At 45.5% G+C, this 12,843-nt stretch overlaps 1 protein-coding gene across 3 annotated transcripts; it reads right to left on the reverse strand.

The window, feature by feature from the left end:
• Positions 1 to 312: 312 nt before the first annotated feature.
• Positions 313 to 10,250, reverse strand: YIPF1 (Yip1 domain family member 1). Of its 3 annotated transcripts, none has more exons than XM_090048831.1 (10): positions 10,004 to 10,250; positions 8,960 to 9,065; positions 8,039 to 8,202; positions 7,141 to 7,221; positions 6,918 to 7,005; positions 6,657 to 6,773; positions 4,765 to 4,931; positions 3,868 to 4,050; positions 1,803 to 1,897; positions 313 to 657 (listed from the first exon to the last, which is right to left on the reverse strand). In XM_090048831.1, exons 2-9 carry the CDS (start codon positions 8,988 to 8,990, stop codon positions 1,808 to 1,810), a joined length of 921 nt encoding a protein of 306 aa, XP_089904957.1. In that variant the 5' UTR covers positions 8,991 to 9,065; positions 10,004 to 10,250; the 3' UTR covers positions 313 to 657; positions 1,803 to 1,807. The 3 variants fall into 3 exon arrangements, with proteins under 3 accessions (XP_089904957.1, XP_089904955.1, XP_089904956.1); XM_090048829.1 differs by having other exon boundaries at positions 313 to 719; XM_090048830.1 differs by having other exon boundaries at positions 313 to 719; positions 9,993 to 10,250.
• Positions 10,251 to 12,843: the final 2,593 nt, after the last annotated feature.

Here is a 12,843-nt window from a genome sequence, read left to right on the forward strand (position 1 = left end):
ACATTAGCATGGCAGGCCAAAACAACACTAATGCGAAGTACAATTAGTCTACTGTGTATTAGCATCACAAAAAAGCGCGTGCCAGTGCTACCGCTGATTACGGTGCAGTAAGTTAGAACCATTATTAAAGGTACACAACTTAATGCACTGTAATTACAGCACATTAATGAACGTGTAGGCATGCCCACTATTTCTTTGCACTGCTATTTCCTAATTTCAGTGCCAAGCTTAAGTAGTTCCATGTAGTTTACTAATACACCAATATTAAAACAGAAATTTAGGATGGAAAGAATAATCTTGTCAGACAAAGTATGGTTGGCTGAAACATGTTTATCACAACGGATTTTGGCAAACTGAAGCTGTACAAGCTCTTCAAAAGAGGAACATCAATCCTCTTTCACCTATGAAATAATCATTTCAAATCACCCTCTGGAGTATTTTATTGACAGACCACACTGCAGGGAGTGCAAGATATGCAAAAAATAATTTAAAAAACCCAACTGTATAAGAAGTAAGACTTACAGTTCTAAAAATCTACTTGTATTAACCACTTGGTTAGTCTTCTTTTCAGCATTTAGATGTTCACAAATCCATGAAATACCACTAGATTTTCCTCTTAGATGTTTTTTTCCCTTTAGTTTTTGCAATTTCCATTCCCTTCAGTGAAAAATATTTAAAATAAAGTTACTGTACACAGATGAAGAAACAGGCATTGTAATCTGGAAGTCAGAAAAAGCGACACATGAATATTAAAATGCTGTATGAATAAGAAAAATGGCATAAAGATGCATGCATATTTGTATCTAAATAAAGTTTTCCTAGCACTCAGTATTCTTTCAGTCACCTGGGATGAGACATTGCTTTTTGGAGAGTCATTATTTGTTATCACCCATCTAAGCCGGTACCTTATATTATGGCTGGAAAATTGTCATGCTTGTGTTTCCAAGGCTCAGATAGCTGTATTTTAACAAATACCAAGCAAATAGGCAGTCGGCAACTAAATGCGGTAAGAATACTTCTGATTTGCAAAAGAGCAAATAATCAATGTATTTGGGTGGCTTTGGTCTTTAAAGTATCACATGCCTTTCCAGGCCTGTCTCCTATATCTCCTAACTTCTAGAAAGACACCAAGTGTTGTCTGCATTGGCCACACCCCCACCTACTAGGAAGCAAAAATTTACGCCATCCCACACATGGAACAGAGCCCATATGGATATTGCAGATGCTAAGCCAAACACTTGGAAAATTCATGGATCCCCCTATGCACAGAAATGACTGCTTTGAAAGGCGGCATCTCTGGAAGTCAGAGACATGTCCAACCTATCATTACTCAAATCAGAAGGAACAAAGGTATAATTTATCATCAGTTAATTTTGAAAGTGCTTTATTTGCACACTACTGTATACATTTACTGTCAAAGAAAAACCTTTAATTAGGCCCTTAGCAAGCCGGTATTTTTAAGTTTAAAAAAACCCACAACTCTGCTTAAAAACCAAATGGGCAAAGTAAAATATTTTTAAAAATCTTATTCAAAATATTATTTGTTTACTGAAGATTAACTTCAGAAAAGGTATATTTGTTTGTTCCAAAGTTTCTCTGTATGTTTATAGCCATATTTAATACCTGCCATTAACAGGAAAATGCTTAGCTGCTGCTCTGTGCACATGTACCACGTGTAAAGTAATTATTGTTATCTGCAAACCCTTAGCTGTAGTAATACATTCAGGAAAAATGGCTCCAGACTGTTAGCCACAACCATTATTTTTAAATGACTACAGCAGAATAGATAATATCATTCTTACCATAATTACTGTGTCTTAGTTACTAGTGCAGTTCCATTTTGAGCAGATGCAGTAGTTGTCAAAACATCCAGCTCAGGGGCATCAAAAAAGTATGCCTGCATTATTAGGGGGAAAAAGACAAAAGTTTAGAAATGAGGTATGTCTACCATTCGCACCCACATTGTTCATTTCCACAGCATATTCTTTACACAGATGCAATTTTAGCATTTAGGAAGACAAGTTTTCAATTTTGTATCAAGGATTGAAAGTGGTTAATTCCAAACCTGGCTGTGAAATGTACTTAATAATTAAGATGTGTAATGAGAGGCAAGATAGATAACTGGGATCTGCTTTAGAATGAAATACATTTCATATCACTTTGTCCAATTGCTCATTATTTTATTGTTGGAGAAGAGGGGAAAAATAAAATATATATATATATATAATGAGATGCACTGCTTGGGGACCCTTGTCATGCACTGCTTTTGGAGACTCTTCCACTGACATTCATGACAAAGCCTGTGCACTTCAGCAAGAGGCAGAATTTCACCCTCCATACATCCTGAGTTTCATGGTACTTCATAGTTTCGTAGTAGGTAGGGTCGGAAGGGACCTGAGCAGATCATCAAGTCCAACCCCCTGCCACAGGCAGGAAAGGATGCTGGGTCAAACGACCCCAGCAAGGTGTCTATCTAGCCTCCTCTTAAACACCCCCAGGTGCTTCCCTTGGAAGTTGGTTCCAGATCTTAGCTGCCCTGACCGTGAAGTAGCACCTCCTGATGTCTAGCCTAAATCTACCATCTGCCAGCTTGTGACCGTTATTCCTGGTCACTCCTGGTAGTGCATGGGGGAACAGGGACTCCTCCAATGCCTGCTGGTTCCCTCTGACTGGTTTGTAACAGGCCACTAGATCCCCCCTCAGCCTTCTCTTGTGGAGGCTGAACAGGTTCAGGTCCCTTAGCCTGTCCTCGTAGGGCCTGCCCTGCTGCCCCCAGATCATGCGAGTGGCCTCCTCTGGACCCTCTCCATGTTGTCCACATCCCTCCTGAAGTGCGGCGCCCAGAACTGGACGCAGTACTCCAGCTGCGGCCTGACCAATGCCGCATAGAGGGGGATGATCACCTCCTTGGACCTGCTTGAGATGTGTCTGTGGATGCACAACAAGGTGCGGTTAGCCTTCCTGACTGCATCCCCACATTGGCAGCCCATATTCATCTTTGAGTCAATAATGACTCCAAGATCCTTTTCTGCCTCTGTACTGACGAGAAGGGAGTTCCCCAGCCTGTAGGTATGCTGCTGGTTCTTCCTCCCCAGGTGTAGCACTTTGCATTTGTTACAGGGTTGGGCGGATGAGAATAGGATGGGTTTCAACACTGACCTGTCCAGATCTGATTACAGCCTGTCCCTCCACTCTAGCGTACCCACCTCCCCACCCCCATACTGAATTCATTTACTCTGGGTTTCAACCTAGGATTTCAAAGACTCTAGAGATATTCTAAAAACCTGATTCTGGGACCTTCTCTCTCCAGTTTTGTACAAAGGCAGAGTACATTTATTTGTAGCATTTAGATAGCACTAACTTCTCTTATTTTCACATGTGAGTTGGTTCGCAAAAGGATAGCCAGGTTACGTGTTTCATAAATAATAAATGACTATTTGATTAACATTAAGAGATTCATTTATCTGACTAAGATAATTCTGCATATGATAAAAGGTTAAAACTTTAATAAAAGGTTGCTATCATAAATACCAGGAATAATTAGGACTAATACATGAGGAATACATTTTTGCACATATTGTTCAACATACATTCTTGGTGTAGAAACAAATCAATTCTGCAGAAGTTTCTGTGCTATGTTTGAAATAACTGCAAGTCAGAGAACCTGACATTTTGTTGAAGTACCTCCTTAAAAAGGTTTTTGTTTGCTTTACAGTTAAAGATATCTGCTCAAAAACAAACACTCTCCTAACCCCACATTTAAATGTGGTCTTGGGACTGTAGAGGGATATTTTAAATCAAAAGAGGTAAATTTTAAATCAAAGAAAAAGCAGGCATCTTTAATGCTAAGAGAGACCCCTGTCATACCAAACAGCCAACAGCCAGCAGCGCATGGAGAAGCACAATGGTCGCTATAGTAGCCAGTGCAATCCTGCGGTTATCATCCCGAACAGCAGGCCAAAATGTCATCACTAAGACAGACCCAGAGAGGCACAGCGCAAACATCACCAGAACCCATCGCACGGCTTTCTGTGGAATAATCCATAAAATCTGAAAAAAAAAAAAAAAGGAGGTGGAGGGAGAGGAAACCCCCCCCCAAAAAACAACTTATGAAATATTCTCTTATCATAAGATACATATATCCCATTACAGCTCCACATACTGCAGCCATCCAAAGCTGATACCAAATGCTACTCCTGCTTCACTGTAAGAAGCACTGCCTCTGGCATCAATTACATGCATATGTCTACACTAGATCAGAGAAAGGAACGTCCAGCAGCCATATTCATGCTGAGGCTCACTATGTGGAACAAGTGAAATTATAGTGCATGCGAATAAATAAGGCTTAAAGCAAGAGCACTTAAAAAAAAGTTCTACTTGCTGGGAAAGATTTTTACAACTCCCCAAGAAATGGTCTCAAATGAAGATGTGGAAAACAGTTCAGCCAGACAAACTTTTTCAGGTGCCAACAGTGCACCGCCTGTAGCAGCTACCAGAGGAAACCACCACATAGATAAACAGGACTAATACTCCATCCAGCAGGAAAATGAGACATTTCATATTAGGCAGCACATTACATAATCAAAAGGAGTTAAAATATCCATCGCTCTTTTGTCGTGTCCTTGCCAACTCGCATTTTCATAGGGAAGGTAAAACACACTACCCACGGCAGCCCTGGAAGTTTTCCATTCACACATTTAGTAATAAAACCTTTGATATGTTCCATAAATACACTTGATGAAACAATCATTAGGCCATACTTACTGCTGTTGGAATATAGATGAAGAGTGAATAACCATAGACACACACTATCTCCAGGAATGAGTAGGAGACTATGTTCATAACTTTGCTATTTCTCCACATAAGGAACCCCCAGAGAGCCAGAGGAACTAGCCACGCATAAGCATAGATGGTTGTTGCAGCTATGGACACTATTAAGAAGAAGAGCAGATAGATTTAACACCTTGCTTGGAATATGCATCTAACTGACTCAAATTTTTAACTTAAAAACTGAAACACTAAAATTAAAAACCTAGAGGCACAACTAAAAACCTCTAAGGATCTATAGTCAGTCACTGACATTTGAACTGACATCTATTTTTTTAAACCCATCATCAGCACCAAGCATGACTACATCAGAGGGGAAAAAATCCTGTTTTCCATTTCTTTGCTTTGACTATGAATACTGTACCCTCAATTTCAGTATTTTCCATTTGTTGGGGAAATGGCAAAAGTAAAAAGAAAAACCTATTAAAATAAGAAACCATAACTAAGAACCATACAAATTGAGAGGGAAACTCAGAAATAGGTGTAATATCTAAAATTACTTTCAACTCATTTATTGAGAGTCAATTAATCTAGTCAAATCAACTGACTATATTTAAAATTGAAATTGTTCCTTTCAACTGGGGGCACATGGCTTATGAGGAGGAAAGGCTGAGGGAACTGGATTTATTTAGTGTGCAAAAGATAAAACTGAGGGGGGGATTTGATAGTAGCCTTTAACTACCTGTAGAGGGGTTCAAAAGAGTATGAAGCTAAACTGTTCTCAGTGGTGGCCGAAGACAGAAGAAGGAGCAATGGGCTCAAGTTGCAGCAAGGGAGGTTTAATTTGGTTATTAGGAAAACCTCTCTCACTAAGAGAGTGGTGAAGCACTGGAACAGGTTACTGAGAGAGGTGGTGGACTCTCCATCCTGGCAGGTTTTTAAGGCCCAGCTAGACAAAGCCTTAGCTGGACCTGCTTTGCGCAGGGGGATGGACTAGATGTGACCTCCTGAGGTCCCTTCCAGCCCTCATTTTCTTTGAGTCTATGAATTGCCAAGCATTAAAAAAACAAACATACAAAGCACACAGTCCTTTATAAGTATTGTATTCTTTTTCATGATACAAATAGAACCAAAGGGCAGGCAATTGGTTCCTCCTCTGTCTTTAGTAGAACAATTTGTATTGTTGCTTCCTTTCACACTATATTTTTTGTCCTAAAACAGAACCTGCAAAGCTCTTGGTAAGTGGGCTGAGTGTATCATCTCACTGGCAGCTGTATGCTCTGCTAAAATTCTATAAGCACATTTACACATGCTCCGAGGAGGGGGGTCACTTTAATTAGCATGGCTCCAAGAGCCCACTCTAATTTAAGCACTGCCACGTCTTGTGTATCAGCATCCTTGCACCTAAAAATGGTGGCGTGGGTACTTGAACTAAGGCTCGTTCAACGAGCTTTAGTTCAAGTGCCCCCAGCATCATTTTTAAGCGCAGGGATGCTGATACACAAGACACAGCAGGCTGCTGGAGCACAGCAATTGATTGAGCCTGCTTCGACACACTGGAATTCCAGTGTGTCGGAGCACCTCCGCACTCATGTATAGGTGCCCTATGTTATTACTTCTTACATGAAAGCCACCTCCTGGGAGATATAGTGATCAGTGTCCCTCCAATCTTAAGATCTATTTGTTGTGTCTCTTTGGAAGTAAAAATAAAATCATAAAGGTTAGGACCCTTTTATTACTTTATTAGTATGGCTTTATGCATTGCAAAAACTGTGACCCTTCTACATATGGCCTTATTAGCTAAAAAAGAAAAAGCACACCGATTTTATGATGCAAGAACACAAATAAAAGTAGAAGAATAGTCAGAAGATTGACAATGACTCACAAACCTTTTCTGAACTCAGGCACGTAATGGAACGTTGGCTTGCCCAAATGGATGAAGAAATTTGAAAGATTGCCACTGATAGCAATGGCAAAAACTAATGTGGCACATATCCAAAAGGGACCTTAAACAGAAGCAAAACAACTGAATCAGAGCAGGTTCTTCTGCACTCTTGTTAAAATTAAAGAAAGGAAGAACAAATATCAACTTCTTAGTTGTTTCCAGTGTGCAAGGATTCAGAGTAAAGATTATTACTGTTGGAACATACCATAAAGATCTGGATTACTGCGGATATACAGTCTTACAAAGTTCTTCCCTGGTACTGGGAAAACGGAACCTTTTATTCTGTCTAGGACCTACGAAAAAACAGATTCAACAAGAAAAGATGAAACAACAGGCAACAACATACACACTAATCCCCAGTATCAACTATTAAACCACTATTTCCTTTTTGTGACATAAGATCATTAATATTACAGATCGTAACAAACCTGGTACGTGTCTACGTCAAAGAAAGTCTGGTAGTATTCAAATGTCCAGAAGGGGGCACTTTTCTTCTGTCCTGCAAGTAGCTGTAAGATAGGAGAGAATGCTGTAGAAAATATTACAAGCATGCACTCTGCATGGTAGCAAGTCATTTTTAAAGTCCAGTAGATATCTTACATAGTAACTAGAATTCTCTCTCTCGCTCCCTGTCTGAGGAAAACTAAATATTATGATGCGCTTTTACGGTAAGCAAAAGAATCGCTTCACAATTCATTCCCCAGAGGTTAAGAATTCTTATCTGGAGACCTTTGCTTTGGGAGTGTTTATTCCAAAATATGGCATTCTCTTTTCAACTGGGTTAGGATCCCTAGCCTCATTTTTCTTAGGAGATTTAGAAATAATGAAACCTACAACAACATTTATCCAACTAGTGTCCCCAAATCTAATGAACACACCACTAAATGTACTAAAATATACAAGTCTTGGAGTCTTACGTTACACAGGGGTGCTCAACCCCCAGAGCCATGTAAGTAGTTTGGAAATTTGGCAGAGGAAGAGCAACGGCAACGACCTCTGCTTCCGCCCCGCCACTCAAATTTCCAAGCTCCGCGTGACTGTATCCAGCCCCGGCCAGGCCATTTCCATGTGGTTGGAGTAGGCCCTGGCTGTGCCAGCACCACTCACCAGATCAGGCCCACAGCCTAAATTTGGCGTCATTCATCCAGCTCAAAGGCTGAAAAGGTTGGGCACCACTCTGACTTTCTTCCAGTCTGTAAATGTGAGTTCATTGAGAGATGAAACTAAAAAGAACACTTCCCTGCACCTAGCCCTTGCTGTATTTTATGTGGAGCACATGTCTGTATGCACGTGTCGATAGGTACATTAGAAGCATGTTATTGTTACCTCGGTTTTGTCCGAGTCATCAGTCCCCAATAACTCATCGTCTTCCTCTCTCCCGGTATCTTGCAGAAGACCATGCTGAGTTTTGGGGTTTTCACTAGGCTCATCAATGCTTATTGTAGTGGCATCTGGGTTGACTGCCAGCAAATTAGCTGCATCATCAAATTCTGCAAACAAGCATATTACAGCAAAGGTTATTTTCAAGTGTAGAAATTGTTGGGTTTTTTAACCCGTTATTCCAAAAGCCCAGTTCTATGACTGTTATGGATTCCGAGGATACGGGATTTCTTACCACTTTGATAATACCCAGTGGTCCTGAATGGACTAAGAGGACAGTCCTTTCAGTTAATAAAATGTTGTGCCTTCTTCCCAACTAGGACTTCTCTTGGGCTAAGTAAACATCAGAGTCCTAAAGCTTGTACATCCAGCCATCAGTGTTCCAGGCAGACCTTTACCAAGGCTAAGCATACATATGAAAATCTGCCTATGCAGAGCCAACTGTCCAACTAGACAGTAAGGATCAATCAACTGGTAAAGATTAGCTTCTGACTGCATCCCATGTGTTGAACACACAGTAAGAATCAACCAATTAACAACATTACTTGCAGGAGCAGGCTTAAGTTTATATTTCCAAGGATCCAAGACAGAAACAACAAACACTTCAAAGGCTTTCAAAAGGTATCACAGAGGTTAATTCAGTCTCCCTTTACTGTGCTATACCCCTAACATTTCCAAATGCAGAGAGAGGTAGGTAGGGGTGTTAGCCTGAAGTTGGTCGGAAGGCAGGGTAAAGAGGCACCTTTACAGACTAAGTAAATAAGATATACATATACAACATAAGCTTTTGCGAACCCGAGTGCACTTGCATCCAATGCTGTGAAAAGACAGCACAGAGCAGACCATAAATGCCTTCTGATAGTGTACCTTGAAACTTTAAGTCATCCACAGCCGCCATTCATTCACAAGGCTCTGCCGCCAGCATCCAGAACTTAGAAATATCTGAAACAGCAGATCAGCCTAAAGTAATCACCTGAAATGAAAAAATAAGCAACAGTTAAAGTTAAAAGAAGGCAAATGGCATTGAGTGTGTCCCTCCTTCCTCGCTGGGTCCACCCCCTAGCTGGCATATGAAGGCTTGTCTGCTGGACCCCAAAAGAAAGCATGACCCTTGCAGCAGTTTCACCCCCAAACACAGTGATATGAGCCTGGAGTTGGTGGCAATTAAAGATCCCATGCCGGAGAAAGCCGGTTAAACCTGAACAGAGACATAAACCTGGAGTGCAGAGCTGGTGGCAATTAAAGAGAAGGCAGAGTAGATTTGTACCCTGCAGACTAACTCAAGTAGGCATCTAGGTATAGACAGAGATGATCCCGATATAGACACAGATGGTGCAGATACAAATATTGATGATAAAGACATAAGTGATATAGATATGGATGATACGGATGGCAGATATAGATGGTGCAGGCACAAATACAGATACAGGTGATACGCAGATGATGCAAATACATAGATGATACACATCCAGATGATGCAGATGCAGCTATAGGTGATAGGGATATAGATATAAGCGATACAGATACAAGTGATGTAGATTTAGGTGATACAGATATGGATATAAGTGATATGGATATAGATATAGGTGATACAGATATGGCTATAGGTGATATAGATAGGGACACAGGCACGGACAATACAGGTATAGGTGATGCGAACAGATGCATATATGAGTGATATGGATACAGATGCGGATACAGGCGACACAGATCTGGGGACTGATATAGGTGATATCGATGCAGATGTGGATACAGGTCATACACATACAAATATAGATAGAGATGCAGATGCAGCTGTAGGTGACCTAGACAGAGATACGGATATAGGTGCTACGGATATAGGTGCTACAGAGGTGGATCCAGGTGGTACAGAGGACGCGGGTGTAGGCGACGCGCCTACCGGCGACGTACACACACGGGTGGGCTGGGATCGCGCAGGCACAGGCCCGGGCGGGGCGGACACAGGTGCTCTCTACAGGCCCGGGTCTCACGGACACGGCCCCGGGCGCAGCCGCAGACAGGACCCGGCTCCGGCACCACCCGGGCGGGCTGCAGCCCCGCCCCCACCGCAGGACCGAGAGGGGCAGCAACAGCAGGTCTGCCCCTGTTAAAGCGACATGCAGCGCTGGGCAGCGCCAGCCAACCAGGAGCGCAGCTACTCTCCGTGTCCCCCCCCCCCTCCCCCCTTCACGCCCTCACAGAGGCCCGGAACGCCTTCAGGTAGCGCCAGCCAATCAGAGGCGTCGATGTAGTCTTGTCTCTTCCGCCTCGTCCCATGCTCTTAAAGGGGCAGGTGCCCGTGGAGCGCGGCCGCCGGAGGCCGGCCTGGCACTCCCTGCTTAAAGAGACAGGACGCTCTGCTTAGCTCGAGGCTGGGGGAGGGGCTGAGACTCAGCACTGGCCCTGGGGAGCAGGGCAGAGGGGTGCAGCACTCAGCCCTGATCACTGGGAAGAAGAAGGGGAGTGAGGGACTCAGATGGGAACTCCTCTTTTTGCCTTTGAACCGATGACTCTCAACCAGGAGCTGCAGCCCCCTGAGATCCTGTCTGGGGGACCCCGGGGTGCTGTGCAGGGCAGGCACTGCTGGTGTGCAAACGCCGCTCGCAGGACAAAGCCGAGGTTTCCAGGAGGAATCTACGGTGTTCAAAACATGCTGCCCTGCTCTGCGCTGCCTGGGTTCTTCAAGACAGAAAAAACCCCACACTTTATTATTTTTCCGTTGTCAGAAAAACTGAGTGAAAACAAAGAACTGGCGTTTTCCGAAGGGAGCTTCGAGAGTAATGAAGGGGGCCTCGCATCTAAAAGAGGTGGAGAACCACTGCTTCCAACCCCCTCTTAAAAGACATCTTCTGCCTCGTCACCCAAGGGAAGAAGCTGCAACGTAGGCCCCAAAACAAGTCTTTTAAGAGTGTTTTAGAGACGAAGGCTAGGGACAGACATTCAAAAAGTCCAAGCCTGGATTCAACCTTTGTAGGTTTGTCTAGCCTGCCTAGGCTGAACCGATTTGCAAGTGAGCAGACATTCATTTTTGGTTCTGGATATGCAGGCACATGCTTGCAGTGGCTCAGGCCAAAAGTGGGGGGCACTAGAGCAGCCCTCCCTTCCCTTCCAGGAGAAAAGCTGAGCTGGTGGGGGGGAGGGGCTGGCCAGGCCCTCACAGGCCTGAGTATGACTAGGGAGTGGTTTAAACCCCCACCCTGGCCTGCAGGGCTGCCAGGCTTTTCAGACGGGGGGAGAGGGAGTATAGCCAGCCCCTAGCCCCTAGCTGGCACGGAGCAGTGGGAGCGAGGGCATGGCTAGACCTGCACCAGTGCTAGGGGAGGAGGAGGAGAGGGAGAGCCCTGCCGGCCACCGCAGCTCCCTGACAACCCAGCCCAGCCTGCGGCTGGCAAGACTCTCCCTCTTCTCCTTCCCTGCTGCAGGGCACGGGAGGGAGGGTGGGGATGGGGGCTCTGTGCAGCACTGCCTCAGCGGCTCCCTGACAGCCCAGCCCGGCCTAGGTATGGGGAGCCGGGAGCTGGGCACGCAGCTCCCACAACCCCAGTCTGAGCTGCAGGACAGCTGGGAAGGGCCTGGCCCCCTCTATGCCCAACCTCAGCAGCATCCACGAGCCAGCCCAGCTCAGTCCCAGCTCCAGGCAAGGTGGTCGGATGGCAGGGCAGGACCCTTCCCAGCGGGCTGCGGCTTGGGCTGGGGCTGTGGGAGCTGTGCAGCCAGATTGGTCCAGGCTCCCCAAGCCCAGGCCGGGCCAGGCTGTCACGGAGCTGCAGCTGGCTGGGAAGAGCCCTGCCTCCACGGCCCCTCTGCAGCCAGCCCTGCTCAGCCCTCACCAAAGCAGCTGGATGGTGGGACCGGCTCGGGATGGGCTGCAGGAGGAGGGCCCTTCCCAGCTGGCTGTGGCTCCATGACAGCCTGGCCTGACACACGGGTGGCAGCTGGCTGGGCTGTGGTGCGGATGTGACACTGCTGCAGCTGTGGGCGGGCGTTTTGGCAGCAGGACTCGCTGTGCAGGACATGACAATTGTGTCTGTGGCTGGCCAGGCCAGCTTGGAGGCGTTGGCCGGCCTGGAGCCCAGCAACCGCCCACCCCGGGGGCTTGTGTATTGCTGCCACTGCTGAGTCCTCTGCATGGTGTGGACAAGCACAGCTCCTGTGGCCCCAGCCTGAGCTGCAGCCAGCTGGGAAGGGCCCTGCCTGGGCCAGCTCCTTTGTGCCCACCATCAGCAGCACTCATGAGCCAACCCAGCTCAGCCCCACAGCCCCAGCCTCAGCCACAGCTGAGACAGGCAGATGGCAGGATTATGCCAGCCGGCTGCTTCTAGCAACACCCCCACCCCTGCCACAGTAGCAGTGAAAGGGGTTACCCTGCCGCAGCCAGGTGGACCCTGGCTGTGGTCACCTGGCTGCAGTCCCCAAGGGGAATAAACCCCCTCCCTACCTCCTTAGCCTTAGGGGGGTACACCTAAGGCCACATGCCTGCCCCTGCTCCAGCTAGAAAGCAGAGGGGTGGGGTTAGCCCTGCTCTCTAGAGACAGCCCAGGGCTGAAAAGTATGCTGGGATGCTGGAGGACTGTGGTCTAACTTGAACCAGGAAGGGGTCTAGGACAGAAGTTCCATGAACTGGTTTGACCCAAATCACTTAAGTCTGATACTACATTCAACTAGGTGTACTTTAAACCTGTTTTGGCCATTTTGAAACTGGTTTATGGGCACTGAACTTATGTCCTGTTACAGTTTTAAACTAGAGTCTG

The sequence above is a fragment of the Crocodylus siamensis genome, chromosome 5 (genome assembly GCF_052110815.1).
Source record: "Crocodylus siamensis isolate JL-2025a chromosome 5, ASM5211081v1, whole genome shotgun sequence".
Classification (NCBI taxonomy): Eukaryota; Metazoa; Chordata; order Crocodylia; family Crocodylidae; genus Crocodylus; species Crocodylus siamensis.